Here is an 18,193-nt window from a genome sequence, read left to right as displayed (position 1 = left end):
GTGAAGCAACGTCCTCCACAACTAGACTGAAGAACAAAACGACAGCAACTTGTCTGTTCCCCTTCCCCCAATTCCCCAGCACTGTTCCCATCCCCCCCAATTCCCCAATAAAAATCTTAAAAAAAAAAATGAATCTAGATCCAGACCTTAAATCATTCACAAAAGTTAACTCAAAATTTAAAATGCAAACCTATAAAACTTCTAGAAAGTAAAATAGGAGAAAATATCGGTGATCATAGGCTTAGCAAGGCTTTTTAGATACTATGCCAAAAGTGTGATGCATGAAAGGAAAAACTGGTAAGCTGGGCTTCATTAAAATTAAAAATGTCTGCTCTGCAAAAGACATTGTTAAGAGTATAATAGACCACAGTCTGGGAAAAAAATATTTGCAAAATACTCATCTGATAAAGTGCTGTTATCCAAAATATACACAGAACTATTAAAACTCAACAATATGAAAAACAATCCAATTAAAAATGGACAAAAAACATGAACACTTCATTAAAGAGATATACAGTAGGTAAATAAGCATATAAAAATATGCCCATCATATTTCATTAGGAAACTGCAAATTAAAACAACAATGATAAAACTAGACTGCTATCTGTCACCATATATCAAAATTAACTCACAATGAGTCAAAGACCTAAATGTAAGACCTGAAACAATAAATTGCATAGAAGAAAGCATAGGTACCAAACTAACGGACCTTAGGTTCAGAGAGGATTTTATTAATGTGACCTCAAAGGCAAGGGAAGTAAAAGCAAAAATAAATGAATGGGATTATATCAAACTAAAAAGCTCCTGCACAGCAAAAGAAATCATCAACCAAACAAAGAGGCAACCAACCAAATGGGAGACAATATTTGCAAATAATACTTCCAATAAAGGGCGGATATCCAAAATATATAGAACTCATACAACTCAACAACAACAAAATCCAATTAAAAAATGGGCAGAGGACCTGAATAGACACTTCTCCCAAGAAGACATACAAATAGCCAACAGAGACACAAAAAAATGTTCAACTTCACTAGCTATTAGGAAAATGCAAATCAACACCACAATGAAATACCACCTCACACCTGTTAGAATGGCTGTTATCAACAAGACAATAACAAGTGTTGGAGAGGTTGTGAAGAAAAAGAAACCCTCATACACTGCTGGTGGGAAAATAAATTGGTACAGCCACTATGAAGAACAGTCTGGAGGCCCCTCAAAAAATTAAGAATATAATTACCATACAACCCAACAATTCCTCTTCTGGGTATCTACCCAAAATATCTGAAAACATTTATCCGTAAAGATATATGTACCCCTCCCTATCTTCAATGCAGCATTATTCATGGTGGACAAAACATGGAAACACCCTTCAACAGATGACTAGATAAAGAAGATGTAGTGTATATATACAATGGAATATTACTTAGCTGTAAGAAAACATAAAATACTGCCATTTACAACAACATGGATGGATCTTAAGATTATCATGCTAAGCAAAATAAATCAGACAGAAAAAGTCAAGAACCACATGATTTCACTCATATGTGGGATATAAAACTGAAAGCAACAAATGATCAAGACAAACAAACAAAAACTCAGACACAGACAACAGTTTAGGGGTTACCAGAGGGTAAGGGGGAGAGAGGTGGTAGATGAGGATAAAGGGGATTAAATCTATGGTGATGGAAGGAGAACTGACTTTGTGTGGTGAACACACAATGCAATATGTAGATGATGTATTACAGAATTATACACCTGAAACCTATATAATTTTACTTACGAATGTCACCCCCAATAAATTTAATAAAAATTTAAAAATTAAAATAAAACAATAATGAGATATCACTACACACCTATTAGAATAGCTCAAATCCAAAATACTGACAACACTAAGTGCTGGCTATGGTGTGAAACAACAGGAACTCTACTGCTGGTGAGAATGGGAAATAGTACAACCACTGTGGGACACATATTCATACCATCTGATCCAGCAATCATGCTCCTTTGTATCTACCGAAAGGAGTTGAAAACTTATGTCCACACAAAAACCTGTACAAGAATGTTTATAGAAGCTTTACAACACAATTGACAAAAGTTGGGAAGAACCAAGATGCCCTTCAGTAGATGAATGGATAAATAAACTGTAGTACATATCCAGGCAATGGAATATTATTCAACACTAAAAAAAAAAAAAAGAGCTATCAAGATATGGAGGCACCCTAAATGCATATTGCTAAGTGAGAGAAGCCAATCTGAAAAGGCTACATACTGTATGATTCCAACTATTAGGTTGTCGGAAAAGTCATGACGCATTCTTGCAATTAAAAACATAGAAAAATATGTCATGACTTTTCCAACAGCCCAATATATGGCATTTTTGAAAAGGCAAAATGTGGAGACAGTAAAGAGAACCGTGGCTGTCAGGGGGCGAAAAAAAATCTGTGGTTGCCAGGGGGTTGCCAGAGGATTTTTAGGGCAGTGAAACTATTCTGTATGATGCTGTAATGGAAGATATACTCGTATGTCAGTACACATTTGTCAAAACCCACACAATATACAACACAAAGAATGAACCCTAACGTCAAGTATGGACTTTAGTTAATAACAATGTATCAATATTGGCAATTGACTGTAACAAATGTATCACACAAATGCAAAATATTAATAATAGAGGCAATGAGGGGGAAGGGTTTATACAAGAACCCTAGAACTTTCCACTCAATTTTTCTGTAAACTGTAAAACTGCTCTAAAAATCAAGTCTACTAATGTTTTTTACAAGAATATTTTAAGATATACCAGCCTACTTGGAGATATTTCCCGGGTATACTATGAAGTGAGATAAAGAGAATATAAGTTAATCCATCTTTATAAACCCCAACAATAAATAACATGTGTGTTTGCATATGATTTTATGAATATGGAGAAAGGTATTGAATGCTGTCTTGGTTTTGGACACTGGTTACTTTGAAAGTTGGGAGAAGAAGATTAAAATGATTAAAAACTTACAGATCAAACTTTGAGCAAAAATATGAAGGTAATAAAGGCCCTAACGCCCGAGAAGCCATCTCGGCATAGACTAGGTAGGACAGCTCACTCGAGGGAAGTGAGAAGTGAGCAGTGAGACTCACTCAGGAGAGAAACTAAAGACTGGGAGCAAAGACCACTTTGGTTCCAATTAGGTTCCTTTCAAATTGGTTTGATGCAACCACACAGTGTAAATAGAGAATCCTCATTTTAAAAATCATATTAATTTTGTTTGTCAACCATCCTACTAGTTCCAAAGCAAATATATACATAAAATGAAGCGTAGGCTTCCACTCTTTCGTGAATCTCCTTATTCTGAAAAGAAAAGAAAAGAAAAGAAAAGAAAAGAAAAGAAAAGAAAAGAAAAGAAAAAGTAATAATTGAGGATTTTCAATGAACCAAAATAGTTAAGGCTTAAGTCCCATCCTTATATTTATTGAAAGGCCTTGGTTCATATCTTACCCCTGGAGATTCATATTTAAATTTATGTAGCCTAGTGTCCTGAAATCAGGTGTGTTTCCCCAAAATTACTGCAGCATACTGACATAATCTTATTCATCCAACTCCTAATTTTCACTAGAAAATAATTATTCCCTTTTATTTCACTTACAGAAATATATCCACAGAGCTCCACAGTATGAGCATCATCTTGAAGAAGAAAAGAATTTCTTTTTAATTTCTTAAAATAAAAGTTATCTACGAGGAGCTCCTCAAACCTCTTTTACATTCAAAGGCAGTTGGGTGCAATTTCTACTCTTGGAGGGCTGCGGTTCCCCAGCAACCAGACTCAGGTTGTCAGGGAGAGACCCGGGGTGAGCTCAGCTGTTATCAGGTCCTCTGCAGCCCTCGGTGCGGGGAGTGGGGGCTCGGTGCGGCATTTCTTCATGCCAGTGCACACAGCTCGGTGTGCGAGGAATGTTAAGTAGTTAGCTAGGAACTTCAGGGACCAGCAGGAGTTGCTGCAGAGGGCTTACTGCTAGGTGACGTAGCTCTTCACGAATTGGTTCTTACGAAGAGATAAGGAAATGGAGGGTTTCAGCAATGCCCTGTTTTCTCCCGGGCTCTATTTGACAGCTGGCTACTCCATTCTGCAAACTCTAACGTGGTTTTCTTTTCATCTGCTAACTACAGTACACTCAGGATTTTTTTTTACTTTGTTTCATTTTCTCCAGCTGGAAAGCTATGAATTCCCTCACAATATTTCATTTTCATGACTCTTGCCTTTTGGGTAAAATCTGTTAAAAATATCAAATCTTTTTCAGTTGGCCAAAGAAATCATTTTAGGCCTCATGCGAACAATGCTTTTTGGTTTTCACATTGTATTTGACCTAAGCCAACTATAAATTACCTCACCGTAAACTACAAATTAAAAAAAATAAAAATCAAAGGTAAAAGATGAAAAAGCTACAGAGGAAAATTCAACACTAATGTTATTACCTTACCATGGTAACACTTTCAAAAGAGTTCATTTTATATACATGCTCTGGGAAGACATTCAATGTCTCGAAATTTTATTCTTCATTTTTTTTAAAATATAATGATAATATATTCATTGAAACAATATTGTAGCTCTGAATTTCTTCCAGTTTCAACTATTACCAGTCTTGGCTGTATTATAATGCAAATTTAATACACTTACTCAACAAGCTAGTGGATCAAAAATATAGCATGCTGAGAAACACTGTAGATATGCTCACACAAAATGATACAGAAGTCTTACATAAATGTAAGAAGCCATGTCTTTCTTTATGAAAGGCAATAACCTTATTCCACCTTTCATGAGAGACCCGGTTTACAGAAGAGGTTCCAGTTTGACTCAGCGGATATGGCGATCTCTGGTCAAGAAAAAATCAAGCATTTGGCATTGGTAAACACACACACACACACACACACACACACACACACACACACACACACACACACACATATATATATACCAGGCCCAAAATGGAGTCGCTTATGCTAATCCCATGTCACCAAAGCAAGACTTAACTTAGTTACAGTTTCAGCTCTCCCAGAAATGAAATCTTGAACCAGTCAATCAGGAATTACCTGATCAAGCAAGACTATTGGAGAAGGAATATACTAAATAAAGAGGGAAGGATCAAAGATGAATGCAGCTAAGGTTTGGGGGACCTGGTGGCATAACAGTACCACTGGCAGAAATGGGAAATTAAAATATGAATCCAGTGTTTTGAAGGAAAAATGGCAGGTTTGGTTTTAGACCAGAGTTTGGGGTTACAGCAGGATATACACATCCTATAAATACTGGAAATAGAAAAGTGGAACTTTTGCAAGATGAGATATAGATTTCAGGTTCCCACCACAGGCAAGAGTGGAATGGAAGAAGGTAGCTATCAATGAGAAGAAGGGTAGAAAGTGTAAAGCAGTAAAATAAGGACAAAGAAGGGGGTAACACCAGCAAATGCCAATTCCACTTATTCAAAGGTAAGTTTTGGCTCTCCCAGATATCTTAAGACACACCTTTTTCAGACACTCCCAACCTCTTACCATCTCTTGGCTTAAAATTTGGTAAGGGAGATAGATACAAGTTAAAATGATTGAAGAGCTATATGACAACAAACCCATGGCCCACTAGAAATGTGACGTAACTATAGCTCTGGGCAGACAAGCCTGGGCTGATGCTCTGAAATACAGGAAGGAGAGGAGGTAGCAGATAAAGAGAATGCCTTCATGTAACAGGGAGGACTGGCATTCCACTGTTCAAATATGGCCCAGTCCTTATTACATACATTTCCATTTGGCTACAGAAATTCTGTCCAGCTAATAAAGCTTTCTGGTATGATTGATAGATAAATAAATAAATAACATGGAAATCAGCAAACAATGGCAATCCCAAGGCCCCAAACCCCTACCCTTCCTCTCTTCGTCAATCCATTCTTCTATTACGTGAACATTCATTGACTATCTGTTATGTGCCATAATACATAATACATGTATATCTATTATGTATGAGACTGCTCAGAGGGGTCCACCTCTCAAAGAGCTCACAACATAATATACTGGAGTCATTCAGCAAATATATATTGTCAGCCTATTGTGTTTCAGGCACAGGGAATAAAACAATTCCTGCCCTCAAGCAGTCCGCAGTCTAGTGCTACATTTTCACAAAACATTACATATTGTGATCCTCTCTGATAAAGTGGGAATTTATGATGGAAGAAAGATGAAAGAAGAGGATATAGACGACCCACAGCTTCCATTCATCATACAATGACACCTCAAAACCATCTTCTGTGGAATTCACCAGAGTTCCATTATTTTGCCTGGCACAGGATGGCAGGGCCAGCCAGCTGTTGTGGCAGGGAAAGGGTGCTGACCACCTGCCAAGGAAGCACTGTGATGGCTGGCAAGCCACTGGGGCCTATTAAGGGGCTGGACCAAGCTCAGCAAAGAGGCTTCCACTCGGGTCCTTGCTGAGGGCCTCGAGGCTACCGGCTCTCTTGGGGCTCATGATATAGGCTGAGGTCTCCTCAGCCAACCAACCTCCCCCATTCCTCACCTCAGCTGTCCTGACTCCCCTCCATCCCCAACCTGAGGCAAGGCACACTGTGACCCCTGAACTGAGGGTAGCAGGTCAAGGTCCCACATGGATCGTGCTGAGTGTAACGCCTCTTTCCCCACCTCTGCTGCAGATTCCTAGCAAGTCCCTGCTCAGAGGTTTAAAGATGAGTGGCTCCCCACCATTCATGCTGGCCCATAGGAAAGTTTACCACTGGCCAGAGTGTGATTGAGAGGAAACTCTGAAATCAGTACAAATCCATCATTACTTGTGGGAAAACATATAAGAGTATGTACCCCATTGACAAAAGGTGACCTATTCTCTGTGTCACATTGGTCCCACGATGGTCACACAAAGAGACCCTGGTTTTGGTCTTTGTTTTTAGGCATGAACCACACACTACCTGACATCCACAAATCATACTAAGTGACGGATGTTGGTAGTGCCCTTTGTGAAATGCAATAGACTAGAGGATAAATAAGTAGCGAACACAGCCTGGCCCCCTCCTTTCCAGGAGTGGAAACATAGCTCCTCTTCTGGGCAGCCATCTTTCTGGGGAGCTAACCCTCATACAGGGAAATGAGACACAGATTTAACAACTTGGGTAGCAACAAAGCATCTAAGCAACAATGCAAGAGCCAATAGAAGGATTCATAAAACAGTACATAATTATTTGTCCAGTGGAAAAGAAAGGAATCACTTAGGTCAGAGAGGAAAGAGATGGGTTTACGGGAGAAAGGGAATTCAAACTGGGCAAGTTTTGAGGAAGGCTTATGATAAGGATATATGGAAAACCCAGTATTTTACCTAAGCAGGTATCCAATAGACATTTAATGAATGGTTAAATGAAAAGATAGGAATGTGGAATCCAGGGTAGAATCACCTGAGCAATTCCAGAAGCAAAACATTGAAACCCAGTTAGCCCCTATGGTGAAGTTCTGTAGGGCCACCGTGGGAAGAAAGGCTGAAGTAAGGATAAGATCGTGGGAGGTACGGAATACCCTTATTCCAGGGACTTCAGGGAAACACTGAGGGCTCTGAAACAGCAGAAAATGAAGAGCTTTAGACAGGATGCGAAGAAGAGAAATTATACTTCTGTGTCCTACAATTTAGAAATTAATCACACATTGGGGAAAATTTTTTCTAAGAGGAAAATTGTTTTCTATCATTTTCTTTTAAAAGTCTATGTACATCACTGAAATAAAAGAAATACACATAATGCCTTCTACATAATAGTGGAAGGAATTTGTCCCCAAAGATCTTTTCTTTGTATAAGTGATGCCACCGCAATTGCTGCTTCAATAAAAATGAATATTTATGAAATGTAAAATGACTTGGGTTAACTTATTCCAATTCCACCCTCTAAATTTAGATTTTTAAATCATGCCAAAATGTAGATTTTGATTACAAAAGCAAGTTGGGGAGGAAAAAAAAAAAGAGCTACTTGACAAGAAAAAGAGAGCAAAGTTAAAAAAAAAAAAGAACTTGAAATAGGGATGACAAAAGATGATCGAAAGGTGGTCAATTAGACTACAAGCAACAGAGAGGGATCATCTTCAAAGTAGAGTTATTTGATTCAATAAAGCAGTCACATGACAAGAATCAAAAGTTATTTTACAAAAACCAAGAAGCAAAAAGTCTCCCACCCACCCTCAGCTCACTGCATAGCTCTCTCGCCAGCTACTAGTTTCTCAGCCATCTTTTCAAAGTTTCTTTGTGTATACATATTACGTTCCTCCCTGTTCACACAAAAGTTACCATGCTATAGAACACTGTTCTGACCTTGCTTTTTCTCACTGAACACTGTATCTTGGCAATCTCTCCATACCCACTCACACAGATTTTCCATGTTCTTTCTACAGCTGCATATTCCATTGTGAGGACAAACCATAATTTATTTAACTAGCCCCTATTGATGGGCATTTGGGTTGTTTCCAATCTTTAGCTACTGCAAACAAAGCTGCAGTGAATACCCTGGTACAGTCATCATTTGGCACGCATGCAAGTGTTCTGTAGGATAAATTCCCAGAAATTGCATTCCTGGGTCAAAAGGTATATGCAATTAAATTTTTGATAGATATTGCCAAATTCCCTTCCCTAAGAGTTGAGCCAATTTATACTCTCGCCAGCAATGTACGAGAGTGCCTTTTTCCTTAAGGCAACAGAGTGTATCATCAAAGTTCTGGATTTTTGCCAATCTGAAAAATGAAAAATGGTATTTGCATTCTCCTCATTATGAGTGAAGCTGAGCATCTTTTTTATATGTTTAAGAGCCAATTGTACTTCCTTTTCTGGAAACTGTTCATAACCTTTGCCTATTTTTCTAATGGATGTTGGTGTTTTCTTATTCATTTCTAGGAGCTTCTAATGTATTAGGGAGACTAGTCCTTCACCTATGAGTTACAAATATATACCCCAGTTTGTCTTTTGAAATTGCTTATGGTAATTTTGCCTGCAGAAAATGTTGATTTTGATGTTATCTAATTAATCAATCTTTTAAGTCTTCTGATTTTCAAGTCATGGTTACAAAGGCATTCTTCACACCAAGATTATAAAGGAATTTTCCCTTTCTCATACTTAAATTGTTTTCGGTTTTTTTACATTGAACTAAATGGAAACACAATATAATAGTTAATATCACAAATTCTAGAGCCAAACTGCCTATATTCAGAACCATCACTTAGTAGCTCTATGACCTTGGATAAGTCACCTAACCTCTATGGGGCCTCAGTTTCCACATCTACACATAGGGAATAATAATAGTTACTATTTCGGGCCGGCCGAGTGGCGCGATGGTTAAGAACTCGCTTGGGACGCCAGAGGGCCCCGGTTCGGATCCCACATATGAGGGCCAGTGAACACTGCCCTCTACAGCTAAGATGCTGAACAACAGCTCAACCTGGGGCTGGGCTGCCGTGAGTCGCAATGTAGGCTGCAGTTCCTGTGGCAGTGGGTTGCCATGGGCTACCGTGTGTAGCCAGCAGCCAGCATGAGCGGCCAGCAGTGAGCCGTCAAGAAGCCGGCGACTGATCTGCCTCACCTGGGAAGAGCGCAATGATGGTGCCAACTTGGGCAAGTGAAGCAACGTCTTCCACAACTAGATTGAAGAACAAAACGACAGCAACTTGTCTGTTCCCCTTCCCCAATCCCCCAGCACTGTTCCCATCTCCCCAATTCCCCAATAAAAATCTTAAAAAATAAATAAATAAATAATATAATAGTTACTATTTCATTGGGTCACTGTGAGGATTAAATGTATTAGTAAGTATACAGTAATTACTACAGTGCTTGGCATACAGTGAGCACGTAATAAGTGTGAGCTCTTATCATCATATATCTTTTGGTTTAAGATGGAAAGTGCAAATCTGATTTTTATTTTTTTTTACGGGCTACCCAGTTGTCCCACAACCAGTTGTTGAATATCCTACGTTTTCCCCACTGATCTGAGATATCACCTTTATCATATAATACATTCCCACATGTATTTAAGAATTTCTGATCTTTCGATTCTGCTCCATTGACCTATGTGTTCATGGACCAGTAAGTACTACACTGTTTAAATAATAAACTTAATTTTACACTGTCTTAGCTGTTCCCCTTTGTTCTTCTTTTACAGTTAACATAACTATTCCTGTTTACTTTTACATATGAATTTTTTAGTTAGTGTGTCCAGTTCTAGAACAAAACAAAAATATCGTCAGTATTTTTAATAGAAGCCACGTTACCTTTATAAATTAACTTAGGGAGAACTGATACATATGTTTCCTGTTGAGTCATCTCTCCAAGAACTTGGTAAGTCTTGCCACTTGTTCAAGTTTTCTTTTGCATTTTTCAGTAGTGTTTTAAAGTTTTCTTCACATAGGTCTTGCATATTTCTTGCCAAGTTTTATTGCAAAATTTTAACTTTTTTGGTTGCTATTATAAACAGGGTGTTTTCTTCCATTATATTTTCTAACAAGTTGTTTATATAGAGTAAAGCTATTGGTTTCTGCCTAGTAAGTATACGTGTACCGGATGCCTTATTAAATTCTCTCGCGTTTTTCAGATACGCAATTTTATCACCTGCAAATGGTGTTAGTTTTACCTTCTCTTTTCCAATCTGTACATCTATCTATTGGATTGTCAGAAAAGTCATGACGCATTTTTGCAATGGAAAACAGAAAAAATATGTCATGACTTTTCCAACAACCCAATAATTGCTTTCTCCTGTCTGACTGCATCTGCTAACACCTATAAAACATGTTAAATAATAATTGATCATCCAAAGTAGGCCTGGCCATGCTTTGATCCACTTTAGGCAGCCTTGGAAAAATTACACATTAAAAAAGTTTGAAGGTTTGAATCTTACCTTCATGCAAAGTGGAAAATCCACTAGCCTACAGTTTATAAAAGAACGGAAATTTTCTTAAGAACACAGAAATGGTAAGATTAAAGCTTAGCGGTAACGCTTAACAACAAAAGTATTTAGTAATAGTGCTCACCTGCTACTAGGCTGAGCAAGAGTGGACCACCTCTACGTTCTTCCTTGATTGGGACTCTAGTGGAAATCTCTAATGTTTCTTCATTAAGCATCATGTTGGCCTTTGGACTGAAATAGGTATATTTTATCAGGTTAAGGAAGTAGCCATCTCTGAATGTTATTATCAAGAATGGTTGAGCAATTTGGTCAAGCAACTTTTCAGCATCCAGAGAGATAGTTATATCATTTTTCCTTAGATCAATAAAATGATGAATTATATTAACAGATTTGCTAATATTAACCCTCCCTTGCATTCTATCCCATTACTGGATTCTCTTTATTCATATTTATTTTGCAGTTTTGCAACAATATTCATACATAAGATTTTTTTTGTGTGCAATCTTTACCAATTTTGGCTTCAGTGTTATACTTACTTCTTAAAAACAATTTAACAATTATTTCAGTTTAAATAGTATTGGATGGGCCGGCTGAGTGGCTCATTCGTTAGTTAAGTGTTGGCTTGGGAGCGTGAGCTCTGTACAGGGGGGCTGCCGGTTCAGATCCCACATGGGCCAGTGATGCTGCGCCCTCTACAGCTAAGATTGTGAACAACAGCTCAACCTGGAGCTGGGCTGCCGTGAACCGCTGGCGATGGCATAGGCTGCAGTGGGGCTGCAGTGGCTGCCATAAGCTACCGTGAATGGCCAGCAGCCAGTGTGAGCTGCCGTGAGCCGCCATGAGCGGCCGTCCAATGGCTGGTGACTGATCTGCCTCAGCCAGGAAGAGCGCAATGATCGCAATACCAACATGGGCCAGTGAAGTGACATCCTCCACAACTAGACTGAAGAACAAAAGGACAGCAACTTCTCTGTTCCCCTTCCCCGATTCCCCAGCGCTATTCCCTCCCCCAATTCCCCAATAAAAAATAAATAAATAAATAAATAGTATTGGAATTACCTGCTCTTTAAATATTTAGTAGAAGTCCCCTGTAAAACTGTCTGGACACAATGTTTTGGGAGGAGGCAACTCTTTGACAATTTTATTTCTTCTAGAAAAATCAATCTGTTTAGATTGTTCTACTTGTTTCTGGGGTCAGACTGGGTCAATTATATTTTCCAAAAAGTTATCTATTCCATCCAATTTTTCAAACTTATTTTCTTTTTCTTTTTCTTTTTTTTTAAATTTTTTTTTTTATTGGGGAATTGCAGGGAGGGGAACAGCGCTGGGGAATTGGGGGAAGGGGAACAGACAAGTTGCTGTCGTTTTGTTCTTCAATCTAGTTGTGGAGGTCGTTGCTTCACTGGCCCAAGCTGGCACCATCATTGTGCTCTTCTCTGGCGAGGCAGATCAGTCGCCGGCTTCTGGACGGCCGCTCACTGCGGCTGCTGGCCGCTCACGCTGGCTGCTGGCTACACATGGTAGCCCATGGCAACCCACTGCCACAGGGACTGCAGCCTACGCCACTGCTGGCGACTCATGGCAGCCCAGCTCCAGGTTGAGCTGTTGTTCAGCATCTTAGCTGTGGAGGGCAGTGTCACTGGCCCTCCTATGTGGGATCCGAACCGGGGCCCTCTGGCATCCCAAGCGAGTTCTTAACCATCGCGCCACTCGGCCGGCCCAAACTTATTTTCAAAGAGTTGAGTAAATAGTCCCTTATGATTCTTTAAATTTTATATTTCCATTATTCCCCCTTCTTAGTTCTTATCTTGTGTATTTACTTTCTTCCTTTTCTCCTTTTGTAGACTAGCTAATATAAATTTATTGTTGCAGTTCAATTATTTTTCAAAGAGCCAACTTTTGGATTACTTATATTGCTCTACTGTTTTTCTGTTTATATTTAAAGTTCTTAAAAGAGTATACTTTTAGCAGGTGTGCTATATCTCTTCCTTGCCCCAGAAAAGGCATCACAGTAATAAATGCAGTGAATACTATAGAAAGCCAAAAAAGCAAAGATTAAATAGGAGCTGTCAATGTTATCTTGAATATATCCAAATCCCAAATACCTCATAAAAAAAATAGATTAGCAATGTTTCCGAGAGGAAAAAAAGTGCCATATAAAATAAAAGCTGGGCTTTTACCATATTAATACTTGGAAATAAGATCAGTTTTAACTATAATCAACTTACATTTGAACAACACAGGAGGCACTCTGAGATTTTAATTATAAGCCTTCCTCCTCCTGCCCATCTCTAGCAACTAACTGCCCACCAATCCAGTTCAACAAGCATGAATTCCCCTTTTCCCCCAAAGTTCTCTGAGCATTGCTTTATAGCCAGGCACTGAAACACAGCAAAACCACCTCCACATAAATGATCAGGCAAAGTGCTGTGTACCTGCTATCCAGCCAGTGCTGTCCAGAACCCACCACTGTCCTGAACAGAGTGTGTTTCAAATGAAGCAGTCTAGTCCAGGTTTAGTTTTACCCAATCACCCAAAGTAGGCCTATTCATGTTTTGATCCATTTTAGGTAGCCTGGGAGAAAGTAAATATTAAAGGAATTTAAAAGATTGAATCTTACCTTCTTGCAAAGTAGAAATCTATTACTAGGTCACAGTGTATAAAAGAGTATAAGTTTCTTTAAGCATATTAAAAAAATGCAGGATTAAAGCCTAGATAGTAACCTTCACCCAAAAGTATTTGGTAATAGTGTGCACCTCATGGTAGGCTGAGCTAAAGGCACTAGACAGGCCTTGTCTTCTAAAATCAAAATGGGATGCTTTTGTCACAAAACTTCTGAGAGAATCAGGGTGCAAATCACAACAGACATAGAGATAATATAGAGAAGTGAAGAGCTGTTAAACAGATTGGAGACTGGAGTCAAGATTAATTTAATTTTCAAAACAATAATATTAAGTCCGTAAGCTTCAAGATTACAACCACCAAAACCCAACAAAGAGGTAACATTGTCCATTTCTGGGGTCAATCAGAACTTTCAGCAACCTGTCAAGGCACAAGCAGTACCAGGAATTGAGACCCGATAGGCCACAATCTAAAATTTAAATATTGGGGGGGATACGAAGAGGGGGTACGAAGGGAGGGGAGGGTACAGCAGCTGAACAGTTAGGACATATGCATTGTAAGTTTGGCCCTACACCAAAAAAAGCAGTTTACGGGTCCAGGTACAGAAGATATACACACAGCTATATGAAGAGACAGAGGAGCCTGGACTAGAACCAGGTCTTGAGGTTTTACAGGGTCACTATATGTGTTACCGGCCAACTGAGTAGCGCCCCCACTCCCCCACACCCACTACTGAGAAACTTTTAAGTTTTCTTTCCTATAAGAATGCTAAGTATAGAAATGTTAAGTCTCCTCCCTAGTTTCTTAGTTCCTTAGCTCTTGGTTTTGATTACTTTTCTAACCGGTTTGTGAATCCTAGGCTAAAGACCTCCCCCTCCTCCACCCCGGCTTCTTAATTGCTTTCTAAATCAGTTTCTGAATCCTAAACAGTAGATTGTAGAGCTAACAGATTTATTAAAATCTATTTCTCCTCATTCAAGGGCCTTAGGGATACAGATGACACCCCAGCAAGACAGCCAGTCACAACCAAAGAAGCCAGCGCGGTCTTCCAGGGGGAGCTCAAGACCCCTTCCCCTCATCTGAGATCAGCTAGGGTGAGAGTTCCATGAACCCCCAATAGACAGGGACAGTTCCATGCCCCTGCCCAGCAGGAAGCAGATACAGAAGAAGAGACCTCCTGTCCCTCAGCTTCCCATAGAGATTTTATGGAGATCACATCTCTCAAGGGGAAAACTAGGCAAGCAGTTAGAGGCAGGCATTGGGCCTCATTCCTGCACGTCCTACAGGATGTGACCTCCAGGGTGACCTCCCCTCTCCACCCAAAACTTCTTTTCATTGTAACTATCTACTCCTAAAACAAATGGGTCCTGTTGACAATTACGGGTGCCAATCAAGTGGTCCGATGCCCAGAGGGGAACAGCTCATTCTAGAGAAAAGGAGATAAAAACTACAAGTCCTGGGAAGTCCGTTTTTTCTGATGCCTTCCCCCTTTTTGACCGCTTCTCCCCTTTTTGAACCTCTTCCTCCCTTTTTTGAGCCTTTTGAGCCTCGCTTTTGCGTGTAGCCCACTCCAAATCCTTTGGAATGTAATTTTTATTCTAATAATGGGCCCTTGAGCCATTCTCTACTGTTCGGGCCTACTTCTACTTCTTTGAAATGTACTCTCTTCAAATAAACTTTCTTCAGTTACTTTTCTCTGGCATCTCAGTTCAATTCTTTGCTGGAGTTACCAAGGACCTAGACTTTGCACTGAGAAGGGCCCACTCTCCAATAACATATGCATATGAAAAACAAATCCTTGGCTGGTTTCTGTCATGTTGGTTAATCTTTTACCAAAAGTGTCATTTATGTACTGGGAAATTAACTGGGGAGAGTTTGGTTAAGATAAAGCAGAGCTAAAATTGTCATTCTTGATCTTGAGCCAATTTGAAATTGTGATCAAGAGTTTTTGGGTTGTTTGTTTATTCGTCTAGTGGGGGCATATCCAAGACACTAGTGTGTAAACAGAAAGTTCAGTACAAGCTGAGGAAGTTCAACATTAAGAAAGCATTGTCTTTAATAACCATTTATGAATCCTGGTTTGTAAAAGAGAATTTATTTTTAAGGTAAGTAAAGTTTAGATAATTGGGTTAAATATAGTTTAGAGATAAAGATAATGTGGACTCCCCCGCCCCCCGCCCGCCCCCCCAAAACTCATTCTCTGAATTTGAGTTAAAAATAAAACAAACTTTTAGGGCTGGTGGTGAGATGGAGGCGAAGTGATGGTGGACACAGGAAAGAGAACTGCTAATGTAGGTGAATAAAAAACGGGCCACACAGCTTCCAAACTGCCTCAAATCCAAACAACCCTCTGCCTTTTCCAATCTCCTACTGAATGTTGTACATGATATGCATTCCCTCACTGTGACCTCCTCCTATATATACTCAACAATTCTTTAAGGAAAAAATATTAGAATTCCTAGGAAATTTAAAATGCAGGATCTATCTTCACAGTGAACCATATGTAAAAGATTAATCGTCAGTAATCCTCCAACAACTCTAAGGTGGTGGTTTACAAACTATGGAGTGCATTAAAATCACCTGGAGGGCTTGTTTAAAAGGCAAATTGATGGGGCCACACGTTGAGAAACTCTGCACCAAGGTAATCGTACTTCAAGTACCGCCCTGGGGCTGGTGGACCTGAGCTGTCTGCAAAGTGCATATACCCGTCTACAACAGAAATGGAGAGTTGAGCTTTAGAAATTTTTAGAGTAGTTTAACATGACTGGGTATCCAAAGCACGCAATCACTTTTCTAGCATTTCACTTTTATTGTATGTTCCAAAAGTACTGGTATAAGATCGGAAACTTATGTTTAAGTTTGGGAAGCCCAGTTCTAAAACAGAAACGGCCGCACGATTGGTTTACATGGGCAGACGCGGGAACACTGGGCCGGGGCAGCTCCTGCCAACTGGGGGGAACTGGGCAGTCCTGGAAGATAATGGAAGCCTGAGGATGAGTCCTGCAACCAGAACACGGGACTGAGATGCCATTTCAAAACTACAGTTTTCATCGTTCTGTATCATTACACTGCTTCTACTGACAACACAACACAGCACCACAGCTGCAAGTGGCCGGCATCCCCAGCGGCCGATGCAAAACTTTTTAAGGAAAGGAGGCAGAGAACCCAGGACTGCGAGCGCGCCCACCTGTGAGAAGGGGCGGAAACCGGGTCAGGGCTTTTCCTGCCCAAAGTTTGGGGCCGCTAGGGTTTTTGCACTCTAGATGAGTTACACCAGCATACTAGATTCCGTCAGAGCGCTTGTGTGTTTTAGGGAGCGAGAAGCTAAACAAAGGAAGTGGAAGGACCCCCTCACCGCCTCCCCCGCCGGCGACTCTCCGCGCCTGCGCAGACTCCAGCCCAAGCCCTGCGGAGGCCGCCCCACAGCTTTCTTCCCAGCTGGCGAAGGACGCGCAGCCGCCGGGCGCAACCGCGCGTGCGCAGCACCGACTACCGCGCCCTCCGCGCTAGTCCGCGTCCTTACCCGCTACGGGGATCGGCTCCTTCCGTCCCGGCAAGGCCTCTTGGGGACTGATGATCTTAGAAGTGGAGTCGCCCATCCTCACGGGAAAAAAGCTGTGGAAGAGCTGGCGAGCACTCCTCGTGGCCGAGAACATGGGCGGGCCGCTGGCAGAGGGGCCGCCGGCGGGACGGCGAGGTTGAGAGCCGAGCCGCAGCTGCGGGACCGGCGATCACTAGACTGCTGGCGCCTGGCGTCGGGACCGGTGTGCACTGAGCCGCTGCCGCCCCGGAATCGAAGTTACCTAAGGCGCCCGCCACATGGGTTATAACTGAGGGCGTGTTCTCTCCCGGAGGCAGTGCCGGGTTCTGGAGACATCGGCGAGTTTTTGTGGCTCCTGTACAAAGTTGAGGCTGAGAACAAATGTATTAATGGCGGTACAAAGTACGTAAAGCATCAGGAGCCAAAAAAAAAAAAACCCCAAATGCCTGGCCTTTGATTTTTAAGTTCGTTCCAATTTCACAACCTCCTTAGCAGTTGTTCCGCAGGCCCAGTAAGATACAAGACGACCTACCTTACAGACAGGTAGAAAGTTGTCTTTTTCCACTGTAATGATGAATTGTCAAAAAGGTTGGCACTGTATTTATCCAAAATGAAAACTAAGCACAATTTTCAAAAAGCTCAGGATAGGGAAGACAATGCAATATAATGTCATTTATGTGCACACACATACATACGTGTACGTATAAATACTACATTGATAAACCCATTTTACAAGGGGGAAAATAGAGGAGCAAAGTGATAACACTACCACTAACAGTTTAAGTGAACGTAATGGTGCTGTTGGATCACTCTTGTTTCTCAAATCATGGGAGATAACATGTTACTGTGACAAATTTTTAACCCCAAAAATAAAGTGGGTGGAGCCAGGTGGGTGACAGGAGTTCCATATGTGAAATTTTGGTTTTACACAAATACTCTGCCAATATGGGTCGATAGTCTCGGATGAAGGCAAGACAGAGGGCTTTGACCCAGTCTCCTCACAGTTTTAGGTACTTCCTTTGTTTTCCTGTGGTCGGGACTGTAATATAAGGAGGACGGGGGATTAGTCCTGCTGTATTATAGAATATGGCCGCACATGTAACATTAAACTTAGATTAAAGT

The 18,193-nt window shown here is 40.6% G+C and overlaps 1 protein-coding gene across 2 annotated transcripts in view; it reads right to left on the bottom strand.

Moving 5' to 3' along the window:
• MSRA (methionine sulfoxide reductase A) overlaps positions 1 to 17,461 on the bottom strand; it is a 375,212-nt gene extending 357,751 nt beyond the window's left edge. The window contains exon 1 of one of the 2 annotated variants that reach the window (XM_019636164.1): positions 17,054 to 17,461. In XM_019636164.1, the coding sequence (XP_019491709.1) occupies positions 17,054 to 17,186 (133 nt within the window). In that variant the 5' untranslated portion in view covers positions 17,187 to 17,461. The remainder of the gene's footprint in view (positions 1 to 17,053) is intronic. The other variant, XM_019636163.1, reaches the window with a different exon arrangement.
• Positions 17,462 to 18,193: the final 732 nt, after the last annotated feature.

This window comes from Hipposideros armiger, unplaced genomic scaffold (assembly GCF_001890085.2).
Source record: "Hipposideros armiger isolate ML-2016 unplaced genomic scaffold, ASM189008v1 scaffold_27, whole genome shotgun sequence".
Classification (NCBI taxonomy): Eukaryota; Metazoa; Chordata; class Mammalia; order Chiroptera; family Hipposideridae; genus Hipposideros; species Hipposideros armiger.
This window is presented reverse-complemented; position numbering and strand designations above follow the sequence as displayed.